The following is a 13,890-nucleotide window of genomic DNA, read 5'->3' on the forward strand; positions in this document are numbered from 1 at the left end:
ACTGTACAGATGGCAGAATCACACTGGTCATCGAGTCACCTGTATCCACACATGGATCATAAGGTCTATTCTGTTCCGCTGCCCTTCCTATCCCCCGCCTTCTGGATCTTGTTGGACCCTCCCAGTCAACATTTGTGGCAAGAGTTACTTGTTCTTTTTCTACGGGGCAGGAGCAAATCTCCAGAGAGGTGAAGTGACTTTGCAGGGTCCTACAGCAGGTCACCGTCCAGGACGGGCATCCGACTGTGCCTGGGCAGGGTGCGCCTTCCCGTCGCTCCAGAGAGACGGACACCACCACCAAGCCCGGGGCCTCTTGCCTTCATCTCCCTGTGCCCCAAAGGCCCAGCCCTCAACCTGCCCGTGAAAGCCCAGCACTTTGTGGAGGGTGCCCTCACCCCCACCTGCAGCCCAGGGTCCCGCTCTGCACCCACCCCTGTCCCATCCTGCCCCAGAACCTGCTGCTCACCAGGCACCACCCAGGCTCAACTGGTGACCTCACGGGGACCCCACGTGTCCCCTGTGGAAACAGCTGACCGAGGAGGCAAAACTGGGCCCTGACCCACCTCTGCCCATCTGTTTGGGCCATTCTCTGTCTTCAGCAGCTTGATGGAGAAGTTCCACGCACCATGCAGCTCGCCCGTTTAACAGCTCAACTACATCCACAGCAGAACTGTGCAGCCAACTCCCATCTAATTCCAGAACATTCCATCACCCCACAGGGAAGCCTATCCCCATGAGCAGCCTCTGTCCCACGGAGCAGCCCTGCACCCACAGGTCCAGGTCCAACTCTGGACTCCCCTGTTCTGGACCCTCCTGTCACTGGGTCACACGCTGTGCCCTGTGTGTCTGGCTGACACGGAGCACCAGGTCTTCAGGACCCTCCACGCTGCAGCTGGGTCACCTCGCTCCTGCCCTGAGGACACTCCAGGGGCCTGGGCCACATCTGTCCCTTCCCCTGTGGATGGACACCTGGGCTGCCCCACTCTGACTTTACAGTCGTGTTTTGTTCTGTGTGGTGTGGGGACTGAGTCCAGCCGGGCTCTGCCACCCAGCTGCTCCTCAGAACTTTCATTCTGAGCAGGACCTTGCTAAGTGGCAGAGACTGGCCTGTGGCTTGCACCCTGCCACAGTGGCCAGGTCATTCCCAAGTGGCCAGGATGACAGGTGCCTTGCACTTCTGTCAGCCTGAGATACTTAAAAAATTAAATGTTAGAGCTGGGTGCGGTGGTGCACACCTGTCATCCCAGTAGTTTGGGAGGCTGAGGCAGGAGGATTCAGAGTTCAAAACCAGCCTCAGCAACTCAGTAAGACTCTGTGCAACTTAGCAACACCTGGTCTCAAAATAATAATTTTTGAAAAACCTGAAATGGGTTGAGGCTGTAGCTCAGGGGTAAAGTGCCCCAGCAGCCAAAAAAGAAAAGAAAAGGAACGTCAGAAGAATTTTGCTGCTGCTGTTCCCGTGCTGAGTGCCCTCTCTGTTTCGGGGCTCACTTGATGGACAGGGCTTTGTTCTTCCCCTCAGCCTCTCCCTGCAGCCAGGCGCTCGCTGGGGACACAGGATTTTCCCTTGTGGGGGGTGTCCTGGGTACTACAGGGTACCAGGCAGTGTCCCCGGCCTCCATCCACCATGGTCAGCAGTTCTTCAGTTATGATCATCATCAGTGTCCCCAGATGCCACCCAGTGTCCATGGGGGCAGTGCTGCCCCTGATTCAGAGCCACTGCCTTGGGGGAAAATCCCCTGGACCCAGGCTGGGCAGGAAGAGGGAGGGATGGGGGCCTCCGGGGGTCTCCATGGCTCTGTGTCCCCGCCTGTCCCCTTCCTGTCAGGAGACATGCGGCCATATCCACTTGGCTGGGCCACAGGGACCTCGTGGGTGAGGTGTCTCCTTGGGGAGGTGGCAGGATGGATGTCCCACCTGGCTCCCTGGCCTGGCTGGGGGCACCCCCGGCTTCCCTGACCTCCAGGGTGGTCAAGGCCTGAAGCCAGGACCCTGGGTCCTCTCAGGAGTGTGGCTGTGACCCCTGTGGCTCCGCGGGGGAGGAGGGAGAGGGAGCTACCCTGTCATGGAGCCACCCCACGGCCAAGGCCGGGCTAGAAGAGGAGCTTGGCAGGGGGACCTGAGCCTGACCACGTGGCCGCACCATCGGACACTCGGCCTGCCTCCCTGCCACACTGCTGGCCGGGCTGCTGTGGGGTGAGGGCCAGATCCCTGTGCCTCCCCGGGTCTGCCCGCAGGGTCCTGCCCTGCTGTGCTGCTGTTCCCCTCCGGGTGTCTGGTTTTCTCCACGCCCTCCTGCCAGTGGGGACAGGCCGGCACAAGGTCTGGTGGCCCCGGGGGACAGGGCCACCGCCCTGACACTGGCCTCCCTACCTCCCCAGGCACAGCCTGGGCCACAGAGATGGTGGGAGGGCGGGAGGCCCGGCCCGGCCCCACACCGCGTCTCTGCAGCTGAACTGGACCCGGGCAGCCACTTCTGCGGAGGCACACTCATCCACCCCAGCTTGTGCTGCCCGCTGCCTGCAGGACATGTGAGTTCCCGAGCTGCAGCACAGGCAGGGCCTCCCCACCCTCATGCCCTTGTTGTAGCCTCCACCCGCGGCCTGCTCCTCTGATCTCAGGCCGCCCGGCCCTCAGACTGGCAGCGTGGGGCGGCCCCCTGGAGTTCTGGGGCTGCGTGTGGGGGGACCAGTGGACACCCGTCGAAAGAAGGCATGCTGACCTCCCCAGCCCCCGACACCTGGTGAGCGTGGTGCTCGGGCGCAGACCTGCAGAGCCCGGAGCCCACGGGGCAGAGGTCCAGCATCAGCCAGTCCTCCAGAACAAGTACGACGCCCAAGAGAACCTCAACAACGTGCTGCTCATCCAGGTGGGCAGGCGGCCTCCGGCTGCGAGCTTTCATTGAGCACCTACTGTGTACTCAGCCTGGCCCTGTGGAGCTTTGGTGGGGAGACGGCCTTCCTCCCCTCAGTCCCCTGCACACATGGCTGCAGGACTCACAGGGCCTTCTGCCCAGCCTTCGTCCAGGGCCAGGGTACTGCTCCCCAATACCCCACCTCCTCAGCAAAATGGAAATCAATTCTGTCGAAATCAGTCACCCCTAGAGCCCTGGTACTTAAAGGGGCAGGCCTACAACGGGCGCTCAACCTGTGCTCTGTGAAGAATGGAGGCCCTTGCGGCGTGGGTGGGGCCGGGTACCAGGGCCTCACTCGGCCTGAGCTCCCCAGCTGGACTGTCCCGCCTCCCTGGGCACCGAGGTAGCCGTGGCGCCACTTCCCCGGCAGGACCAGCTGCTGACCCAGGTCACCTTCCTGTGCAGGCTGGCGCCCCGCTGCAGCGCGGCATCTGCTTCCTACATCCTGGGCGGACGGCGGCGGCGGAGGGGTGGCCGGCTCCCACGCCCCCCTCGCTGTGCCGCCCGCCGTGAAGGGCTTCCACCGGAATCCAGCGGCCCAGGTATCCAGCAGGAGGCCGCTGCCCCCAGGCCCTGTCCCCACACAGCCTCCTCCTCGGCACCTCCCACTGGCCTCGGGGACTGACCGGCCCTTTCCTCCCAGGGAGACTCAGGTGGCCCCCTGGTCTGCGAGGCGTCCTCCAGGGCCACCCGCCAGTAACTCGACTTCTTCGCTCGTGTGTCCCTGTACGTGGACTGGATCCATACGGTGCAGTGCTGCCCAGCCAAGGGGCTCCTGCAGCCCCTGGGCGGCCTCCTGTCACGGCCGGCAGCCAGCCCTAAGGAAGGACTCTGGGCTGAGGCCTTTCCAAAGGCCCCTCCTCAGAACCCTGGTCCACAGAGAGTCTGGCAGCTCCCCACCGGTTTCCGCCCCCATGGGGCTCTGGGGAACCAGGCCACTGGGCTCCCAGCTCCGGTGACACCGATAAAAGTTAAAAGTCCCACCGCCTCCTGTCTGTCCTTCCCTCCTGGAGAGTGGACACCTGTCCAGAACCAGGTGCCCAAGGCCCTAGGCCCACACTCAGGACAGGTGGATGGGGACCAGCGGATCACAGGTCTCACTCCTAACCCCCGGAGGTGGGCTGTGGCTCTGGGAGAGTCACTTCTCGTATCTGGGTCTGTTTCCTCATCTGGAAAACGGGGCCACCTGACACCCTGGGGCCTGGGGTGCTGGTCCAGCCCCAGCAGACAGCAAGGTCCCGTGGGGAGGGCAGTGTGGGAGCCCAGTGTCAGGCTGTGCATGGAAACCGGAAATGGGTTGAGGCAGGGACAGCCAGTACCAAGGCCCTGCGGTGCCAGAACTGAGTCTTGCAGTGGCTGGAGTGGAACTGAAGGGTCGGGGCGGGGAGCAGGGGGGGTCACCCCCTGGGCCTGCACAGCAGTGGTCAGGGGACTCTACCTCTCATTAGAGGGGCAGGCAGCGGGGGTTCCCCTGGCGGCAGCATGAGAGATGGACAGGGGTGAGCTCCCAGGGGAAGCAGTCAAAGTCAACGCCGAGAGCCTAAGTGGCGGGGAACCCAGACTTCGCGGGGAGCCCTGCAGGGGAGCCGGCCTGCGCCGCGCACCGTCGCGCCTGCCTCCGAGGCGCGCTCTGCCGCCCCCTGGTGGCGCATGCCGACCCAGGCGTGGGGAGAACCAGACCTGTCCCCGTTGGGGCTTGACCACCCAGCAGAGGAGCGGCCACTGTTTACAGGACCAAGTCCGTGCAGAGCGGTGCTGGTCTGGTGCCTGCGGTGGGTGTCCGGGGACTGCAGCGGTTTCTGTGGGAGCTTCAGAGGGACTGTTAGTGCCCAGCACAGGGCTGCCGAGGGTCGCTGGAGGAGCCCCTAGGAGGGTGGCCTGGAGAAACCGTGTTCTGCGGGTGCCCGTGTAAACAGTGACTCAGGAGTGTTCTGGGGGAAGTGAGGTTCGGCCCAGACCCGGGAGGGGGTTGTGGCTGGGGTCTAGCCCATTGCTAGGGACCTGCCAAGGCAGTAGAACTCGGAACGAGGCACACACAGGAAACGGGAGGCTGGCACAGGAGGCTGGGGGCTGGCCAGGGACAGTCACTCTCTAAGCGTAGCCCGGTCTCCCCCTCTGTCCTGAACTCACCACCTGCAGCCGCCAGCAGCCCCACGTTGTGGGGACCCCACCCTCCTATGACAAGGGGCAGCTCACGGTGGGGTCCCTGGGCTGGGGTGTGCTCAGTGTGGATGCCCATCTGGCCAGGGGGGGAGAGGGAGGAAGAGAGGAGGAGAGGAGGAGGCAGAGGAGAGGGCAAGAGTCTCAGGGAAAGGTGGGGACTGGTAACGTCCCACAAAGCTGAACCTGTTACTATGATGCCACTTTACAGAGGAGGACACCGGGTCTCAGAGCAGCCATCTTGGTGGCTGAGCCCAGCATCAACACACCTATCCACCAGAGCAGATGCGAACATAGTATACAAATGGTGCTCGATAAGTGCACTCCCCAGACATGGCCTCCACATGCACGAGGCCCTGGGCTTACCCCAGCCTCCAGCAAGATACAGGGTTGTGTATACAGTTGGTGCTCCCCATGCTCTCCAGTCATGTCAAGGAAACAGGGTGGGGACTTGAAGGGAGGGCAAGACCAATCGGTGTGCGGCAGTGATTGAGCGCCGGCTGTGTGCAGGCTCTGGGAGACAGGACAGCAGCTCCCAGAGATAAGGGGCCCCACCCAGGGGGTGGGCTGGGTGTCCCGGGCGCTGGTGCCATGTTGGCTCCCTGCCCACACCTGCCCAGCCAGGGGACGTTGGTCTTGCAACAGCCTTGGCTGTGGCCCCCCGGGGAGCGGGGAGGAAGTGGGGCCCAGGCCCTCCTGGAGCTGAGTCCTCCCATCAGCCCAGCCAGGCGGCCAGGAAAGGCTGGACCGGACGGAGCCGGCCCGGAGGCCTGGTGGAGAGCGCAGCTGCTGTCCCTCCGCAGGGCCCCTCCTCACCAGGAAGCCTCGGGGCCGTGGGCCCACCAGGTCTCAGGGCCAGGCGGACTTCCAGGCCAGGGACACAGCTACCCCCTTTGTGAACAGTATGGCCCTGCGACATAAAAAGGATGGTGCGTACATTCAACAAATTGTGGGGTTCGGGGCCGAATCCAGGGGCTCCACGCGAGCTGCACCCCAGCACCATGTTTTCTGTTTTGAGAGAGGGTCTCACTGAGTTGCCCAGGCTGGCCTTGAGCTTGTGACCCTCCTGCCTCAGCTTCCAAGTGGCAGGGTGACAGGCATGGCCTGAGCCTGGCCCAGCCACGGCCGTCTGGGCCAGCCCCCCCTCCTCAGCCCTGGTGCCGAGGACAGGAAGTTGGGCAACACAACGGCCTCCCTGTGTGGGCCTATAAGAGGGCAGGGGGTCTGGTGGGACAGAGACCGGCAGCCCTGGCCCACCATGACCCACAGCTGCGGAGCCCACAGCCCTGCCCTCACTTCAGTCCTTCTGGCCTTGCTGCTGGGCGGTGAGTGACCCTGGATGTCCTTTACCACCTTTTCACTGGGCACCAAACCTGGGTCTCCTCCTTCTCATGGGGTGGTAAAAGTCGGGACTGAAACCCCAGAAAAGGAGACAGAAGTTCTCAGTGGAGAAGTCACACCTGGTGCCAGAGCCAGGATTTGTGAATCTGGGGTGAACAGACACCCTGACTGCACCTGGGCCTCACAGTCCCCCGCTGTGCCTCAGGGTCCTCATCTCCCCCGTGGGTTTCTGTGGGGTCCACAGGGCAGAGTGGCCAGGTGGAAGGGACTCACGGCCAGCCACTCCTGCTCCCACCCCATGTGTCTCCAGGCCCAGTGCTGGCCTCGGAGATCGTGGGTGGCCGGCCAGCCCGGGCCCCACGCGTGGCCCTTCATGGTGTCTCTGCAGAGACGGGAGGCCACTTCTGTGGCACCACCCTCATCGCCAGGAACTTCGTCATGTCTGCGGCGCACTGTGTGAATGGACTGTGAGTGTCCACCCCGGGACGGGCAGTGAGGCCAGGCTGGGCTCCCCAGGCCCTCCCGTGCCCGTGCAGGGCTGAGGTCCCACAGCCACCCACCCTCGGCCTGCTGCCCCCCCTGGCTGCAGGAACTTCCGGTCGGTGCAGGTGGTGCTGGGTGCCCACGATCTGCGGCAGCGCGAGCCCCAGGTCTTCTCTGTCCAGCCGGTATTTGAGAACGGCTTTGATGCCACGCGCCTGCTGAACGACATCGTGATTCTCCAGGTGACCCAGCAGGACAGGTGCCGAGGCTCGAGGCTCCGAGGCCGGACAAGTCACGGGCCGGCCAGGGCCCAGGGTGATGGGCCTGGCCCCAGCAGGGCACTGGCCCTGCCCAGTCTTGCCCTGTAAAGAGCCCGGCCCCGGGCAGCTTCAGCAAGCAAGTCAGCGCCTGGGTCTCCAGCCCGTCTGCTGGAGCGGGGGCAGTGGCAGAGGGACCCAGCCCTGGTTGCTCCCTGGGGAGTTGTCACGATGGTGCACGGCTGGCCATACTGAGCACCTGCTGTTTACTGTGCTCTCACTTCCTAGCTGGGAGCGCCGAGCAGAGGGCAGGGTGCGGCTTGCTGGGTGGTGGAGCCACCGCGCAGCCCCAGGTGGGGACCTCTGTCCGGCCTCCTTGACACCTGGTGTTCTGTCCCTGCAGCAGCTCAGTGGGTTTGCCACCATCGATGCCCACGTGCAGGTGGCCCAGCTGCCGGCCCAGGATCGCGGTGTGGGCCACGGGACGCCCTGCCTGGCCATGGGCTGGGGCAGGCTGGGCACGAACCGACGGACACCCAGCATCCTACAGGAACTCAACGTGACGGTGGTGACTGCCGCAGTCTTGGCTGGGCACAGAATCACGAGCCACCACACAGCTTTGTAGATTCAAACAGCAATTCTTTATTCCCGAACTCACACCGGCCTCCACACACGTTCTGGGGCAATCCCCGTTCTGCTGCCACCCAATTCACCTACTCCACGAGGCTTATTTCCCAAAATGCTCTCTGAATCTCACGAGAGTTCAACAGGAGCTTAGGCAGCGGGAACGCCCTAATTCCAGCAGCAATAATCCTCAACATCGAACTTCCCTAAAATCCAAGGTCTTAAACTGGGAACGCCCTAAACCCAAGGATTGGGATACTTCCTCAAACTGCAGGATACACCCTAATCCTGGATCCACCCTCGTCCTTGGGCAGGGTCACCTAACATGCAATGTCAACAGCGAAATTAACATGGGGTACGCTGGCAAGGAAATTTCCTACTTGGTAATGGCCCTCAGCAGGTGACGACCCTCTGCCGCCGCCGTGTCAACGTGTGCACACTTGTGCCGCGCCAGCATCTGCTTCGTAGGTGCCCCGGGCTCCTCTGCCCACCACCCCACACTGCCTGGGCCACTTCCCACCAGGAAGGGCAGTGGGAGGGCCAGAGGCCCTCGGTCCAGCCTCCTGACCTCAGTCTTCTCCACAGGGGGACTCTGGCGGCCCCCTGGTCTGCAACGGGCTGGTCCAGGGCCTCGACTCCTTCATCCGGGGGGGCTGCGGCTCTGGGCTCTACCCCGACGCCTTTGCCCCAGTGGCAAAATTCGTAGACTGGATCAACTCTGTTATCCACAGCCCCACGGACGGCCCGCTTCCCCACCCCGGGGACCCTGTGAGCAGGACCTACGAAGAGGGCCACCCCACCACATTTCCTCACCCGGCAAAATAAAAGTCCTGTCTGTGGAAGGCGTCTGGCCCTGCAGCCTGGGAGAAAGCGCTGGGGGAGGCGGGCGTGGCACGGCCTCCAGGAAACACCTGCTTCCCAGCCAGGACCCGTGGGGGGGGGGGGGGCTCCGCTGTCCCCGCTAGGCACCCACCTGTTGGAGGCTCAGGCAGGGGTCGCAGCAGCAGGGCAGCGGGCTCTCCAGCCTCCAGGCCACTGCCAGGTGGAGGGGCAGAGACCAGGGGCAGAGCCGGGCTGTGCTCTCCTGCTCTGCAACGTGGGGCAGGTGGTCATGGTCCTCTGAGCCTGATTGCTAGTGCTGAGGCTGGGTGGTGTCAGACAGGGGCATCAGGGCAGTGAGCTGGGCCCTGCTCCCACCCTGGCTGGCTTCCGGATTCCCAGGGCAGCGGAGCACCTCCCTCTGGGGAGTCTGCAGAGGAGCCCCGGGCAGCCAGGGCTGGGCTCCTGCTGGCAGTCCAGGAGGGAGGACACCCCATCCAGCCGGCAGAGGAGAGAAGTGCCCAGAAGGTGGGGACAGCTCCCCTCCCTCTGTCCCAGGTCCCAGTGCCCTCTGTCGGGAACCTTTCCTCTTTGTTATAAAACATTTTCTTGGGGCTAAGGATACAGCTGAGTGGGTAGAGCGCTGGCCTTGTATGCACCAGGCCCTGGGTTCAATCCCCAGCACCACAGATTAACAAACACTTTATCACTTGTCAATGGACTTTATTTATTCATGTGTGGGCTAAGACTCGAACCCAGCACCTCACACATGCTAGGCAAGCGCTCTACCACTGGGCCCCAGCCCAGCTCCCTTCCTTTCTTCTTGGTGCTGGGGATGGACCTGGGGCTGGTGTGTGCCCCACAAGCATCCCCCCAGCCACCCCTGTGGACTCAGGGCCCGCCCCTCCCTGGCAAGAATTCCTGGCCAGGCAGTGGGGATCCTCACCCTGCCCCTTCCCCTGGGCCCAGCTGTCCCAGGCTCAGTTGAAGTTCCCAGTGCGTGGGCAGGTCACACTAAACCCCCATGGCTGCAACAGCCTGTCTCCAGAGAGCAGGCGGGGGCAGTGTCCACACCCCAGTCTTTGCCCAGAGGTTGACCACCACCCTGCCCCAGAGGGCACAGCTCAGGGTCCTCTCTCCACCCTGCCCCAGAGGACACAGCTCAGGGCCGTCTCTCCACCCTGCCCCAGAGGGCACAGCTCAGGGTCCTCTCTCCACCCTGCCCCAGAGGACACAGCTCAGGGTCCTCTCTCCACCCTGCCCCAGAGGACACAGCTCAGGGTCCTCTCTCCACCCTGCCCCAGAGGACACAGCTCAGGGTCCTCTCTCCACCCTGCCCCAGAGGACACAGCTCGGCCGTCTCTCCACCCTGCCCCAGAGGACACAGCTCAGGGTCCTGTCTCCACCCTGCCCCAGAGGACACGGCTCAGGGCCCTCTCTCCACCCTGCCCCAGAGGACACGGCTCAGGGTCCTCTCTCCACCCTGCCCCAGAGGACACGGCTCAGGGCCTTCTCTCCACCCTGCCCCAGAGGACACGGCTCAGGGTCCTCTCTCCACCCTGCTCCAGAGGGCACAGCACAGGGTCCTCTCTCCACCCTGCCCCAGAGGACACGGCTCAGGGTCCCGTCTCCACCCTGCCCCAGAGGACACGGCTCAGGGTCCCGTCTCCACCCTGCCACAGAGGACACGGCTCAGGGTCCCCTCTCCACCCTGCCCCAGAGGGCACGGCTCAGGGTCCCCTCTCCACCCTGCCCCAGAGGGCACGGCTCAGGGTCCTCTCCACCCTGCCCCAGAGGGCACGGCTCAGGGTCCTCTCTCCACCCTGCCCCAGAGGGCACAGCTCAGGGTCCTCTCTCCACCCTGCCCCAGAGGGCACGGCTCAGGGTCCTCTCTCCACCCTGCCCCAGAGGGCACGGCTCAGGGTCCTCTCTCCACCCTGCCCCAGAGGGCACAGCTCAGGGCCTTCTCTCCACCCTGCCCCAGAGGACACAGCTCAGGGTCCTCTCTCCACCCTGCCCCAGAGGACACAGCTCAGGGTCCTCTCTCCACCCTGCCCCAGAGGACACAGCTCAGGGTCCTCTCTCCACCCTGCCCCAGAGGACACAGCTCAGGGCCTTCTCTCCACCCTGCCCCAGAGGACACAGCTCAGGGTCCTCTCTCCACCCTGCCCCAGAGGACACAGCTCAGGGTCCTCTCTCCACCCTGCCCCAGAGGACACGGCTCAGGGTCCTCTCTCCACCCTGCCCCAGAGGACACGGCTCAGGGTCCTCTCTCCACCCTGCTCCAGAGGGCACAGCACAGGGTCTGCTCAGCAGAACATGCCCACAAGAGTAGCTGGGGATGGAGCTTGTGTTCCATGCTCAGTCAACCAGAGGCAGCTCTGAGACTTTTGCTGTCCTGATGATTTAGAAGGGCCCAGGGAGCTGCTGGAGCAAGTCTGGGGACCCTGGGACCACAACAGGGGAGTCTGGTGAGGAGAAAAGACATCAAAGAGAGAAGCCAGAAGCAGACACCTGATGTTGGTCAGGCACCTGGATCAAGTCACACCTGAAGGCAGACCATGAATTTTCCATTTACTCTTCTTAATGAAAGCTGTGCCCAGTTTGACTTGGTTTTTCTGTCACTCATACCCAATGGTCTTTTCATCTGCTTCGTATGTGCCACCTTTCTTTTTTTTTTTTTTTTTTTAAGAGAGAGTGAGAGAGGAGAGTGAGAGAGGAGAGAGAGAGAGAGAGAGAGAGAGAGAGAGAGAAAGAAAGAATTTTTTTAATATTTATTTTTTAGTTCTCGGCGGACACAACATCTTTGTTGGTATGTGGTGCTGAGGATCGAACCCGGGCCGCACGCACGCCAGGCGAGCACGCTACCGCTTGAGCCACATCCCCAGCCCTGTGCCACCTTTCTAATAGTCCACTTGTTGGGGTTTTAGGCCCCAAGGCCACAGGGATGGGGACAGGACTGTTGGGTGACCTCCACCCCCCACACCTGACCTCTCCAAGTTGAAAGAGGAAGAAAGGGGAGGGTTGGACAGATGAAGTGGGTTGTTTACAAACCACAGCCTCCGGGTGCTATTGTGAAATCTGGGGCTGGAAGGACACGGGTCAGGGGTTGAAGGGACAGGGGTTCAGGGGACAGGGGCTGAGGGGCCAGCCCCCTGCAGAGTCAGCAAGGCTGTGTGCTCTGGGTCTGGGGAGGGTGAGGTTCCAGAGGGCAGTTCCCCTTTCCCTTTCCCTGCTGGCCGAAGCCCAGCTGGCAGATGGTCAGCTCCGCCCCTCCGCCCTCATAAAAGGGCCCAGAGGCCCCTGCCTGGGTCAGTGTTCAGGCCACCGTGGTGTCATCATGCCAGGCTCTAGGTGCCTGGCGTCTCTGGTCCTCCTGGGGGCTGCAGTGTGTGGTGAGTGGACCTGGGGATGTGCCCAGCCGCCGATGGGGAACCCACCAGGCCTGGGGGAGAACCCTGGAGTTGGGGCCAAGGACTAGCCAAGCACTGGGTCTGGTCTGAGCCGCCTCAGACCAGTGAGGCTGAAATTCTGCAGCGAAAACGAGTCTTTAGTGCCGGCCGGCCGTCTGGCCGGCCAGCCACCAGGGGATAGGGCTGGCCAGCTCCCTTTCCAGGTTTAATTCCAAGCCCTCGGGTCCAGGGTGTGGGGCTGGAAGTTGCCCCAGACCCCCTCACTCCGTAGGGTTCTGCCTTGGGCACTCTCTGCTGCTCCTGGGGCCCCACATGCCGCAGATGAGATTTCAGTTGAGGCGTCCGTGGGTGCGGGCGTCGGAGGCTGGGCCTCTCTGGGGCGCCGTCCTCATGTCTTCTCGCCCCCACAGCGGCCCAGCCTCGCGGTCGGATCCTGGGCGGCAGAGAAGCCGAGGCGCATGCGCGGCCCTACCTGGCGTCCGTGCAAGTGAACGGCCAACACCTGTGCGGCGGCGTCTTGGTCACCGAGCAGTGGGTGCTGAGCGCTGCGCACTGCCTGGACGACGCGTGAGCAGCCACCGCCCGCGGGCCCAGGGACGGGTTTGCGGGCGGGTCCCGGGAGGTGCGGCCGCGGCACTGACCTGGTCCCGCGCCCCCAGGGCTGAAGGGAAGGTGCAGGTGCTCCTAGGCGCGCACTCCCTATCACAGCCCGAACCCTCCAAGCGCCGGTACGACGTGCGCCGAGCGGTGCCCCACCCGGACAGCAGGCCGGACACCATCGACCACGACCTCCTCCTGCTGCAGGTCGGCGCAGGCCAGCCACGGTCTCTGTTGCTGCGCTGGGACGGTGTCCCACCCCGCTGTGACCCGCTTCCCCATCCCCACTCTAGTCACCTTCTCTCCGGTGGCGCCGAAACCCCGCTCCGCTGCGCGCCCCCGTCGCGTCTTAGCCGCAGCCTCTCGCTTCGCGCCCTCGCGCGGCCCTGACGTCCACCTCTGCCCCATTCCAGCTGTCGGAGAAAGCGGCGCTCGGCCCGGCCGTACAGCCTCTGGCCCTGCAACGCGAGGACCGCGACGTGGCGCCCGGCACACTCTGCGACGTGGCCGGCTGGGGCGTGGTCAGCCACGCTGGCCGCCGGCCTGACCGCCTGCAGCACGTGCTCTTGCCGGTGCTGGACCGCGCCACCTGCAACCTGCGCACGTACCACGACGGCGCCATCACCCCGCGAATGATGTGCGCGGAGAGCAACCGCCGCGACAGCTGCAGGGTGCGCGGGAAGGGGCGGGTTAGGAGAGAGGTGGGGTCCAGGACGGGAGTCGAGGGACGGACGAGTGAGACCCGGGACTGAAGGGCGTACGGGGAGGGAGGAGCGGCAGAGACGCGGCAGGAGTGTGGGTGGCGGGTGGGGAGAGCGGAGGGAGGGCGGGCCCACGGCATTCACGCTCCGCCCGCCCTGCAGGGCGACTCGGGAGGTCCGCTGGTGTGCCGCGGAGTGGTCGAGGGTGTGGTCACCTCGGGAGCGCGCGTGTGCGGCAACCGCAAGAAGCCGGGCATCTACACGCGCGTGGCGAGCTACACGGCCTGGATCGACGGCGTGCTGGCAGAGGGCGCGGAGGCCTGAACGGGCCCTACGGCGCGGGGCACAAGGAGATGGTAATAAAGAAGTTCGTTTCTACGTCCAGCATCTTTATTGAGCACCTGCCCCCAGGGAGACGCCCAGGGGCGTCTCCCCATCCCGGAGGCTCTTTCTGCACGGAAGCTGTCGGGTGTTGTTCCGGCATCGACCACACGGTGGCGCCCTCGCCCCTCCCGGGAAGCCGAGTGGTGGGGTACCCCTCTCCAACCAGCTCCCATCCGGCCCGCCCTCCGCTTTCCAGG

At 64.0% G+C, this 13,890-nt stretch overlaps 1 protein-coding gene, 1 long non-coding RNA gene and 1 pseudogene across 3 annotated transcripts; 2 read left to right on the forward strand and 1 right to left on the reverse strand.

The window, feature by feature from the left end:
* Positions 1–6,332: 6,332 nt before the first annotated feature.
* Positions 6,333–8,604, forward strand: LOC308645332 (neutrophil elastase-like; annotated as a pseudogene). Its single transcript has 6 exons — positions 6,333–6,399; positions 6,726–6,882; positions 7,005–7,140; positions 7,562–7,723; positions 8,180–8,243; positions 8,365–8,604. The product of its transcript is annotated as a neutrophil elastase-like (transcript).
* A 2,082-nt stretch (positions 8,605–10,686) lies between these two features.
* Positions 10,687–11,746, reverse strand: LOC308645327. Its single transcript, XR_014021181.1, has 3 exons — positions 11,498–11,746; positions 10,877–11,263; positions 10,687–10,801 (listed from the first exon to the last, which is right to left on the reverse strand). It is a non-coding gene; the product is annotated as an uncharacterized lncRNA (long non-coding RNA).
* Positions 11,747–11,774: 28 nt separating this feature from the next.
* On the forward strand, positions 11,775–13,687 carry CFD (complement factor D). Its single transcript, XM_081287368.1, has 5 exons — positions 11,775–11,993; positions 12,422–12,578; positions 12,671–12,815; positions 13,022–13,279; positions 13,472–13,687. The coding sequence occupies exons 1-5, from the start codon at positions 11,939–11,941 to the stop codon at positions 13,631–13,633; spliced, it is 777 nt and encodes a 258-aa protein (XP_081143494.1). The 5' UTR covers positions 11,775–11,938; the 3' UTR covers positions 13,634–13,687.
* Positions 13,688–13,890: the final 203 nt, after the last annotated feature.

Source organism: Spermophilus citellus (genome assembly GCF_964194105.1).
Source record: "Spermophilus citellus genome assembly, chromosome: 3".
Classification (NCBI taxonomy): domain Eukaryota; kingdom Metazoa; phylum Chordata; class Mammalia; order Rodentia; family Sciuridae; genus Spermophilus; species Spermophilus citellus.

Excerpts from the sequence above, each read along its gene's own strand:
- CFD (XM_081287368.1), top strand. The coding sequence starts at position 11,939 with ATGCCAGGCTCTAGGTGCCTGGCGTCTCTGGTCCTCCTGGGGGCTGCA. Across the intron at positions 12,579-12,670 it reads GCGCACTGCCTGGACGACGC|GGCTGAAGGGAAGGTGCAGG; the intron begins GTGAGCAGCCAC and ends CCGCGCCCCCAG. Across the intron at positions 13,280-13,471 it reads ACCGCCGCGACAGCTGCAGG|GGCGACTCGGGAGGTCCGCT; the intron begins GTGCGCGGGAAG and ends CCCGCCCTGCAG.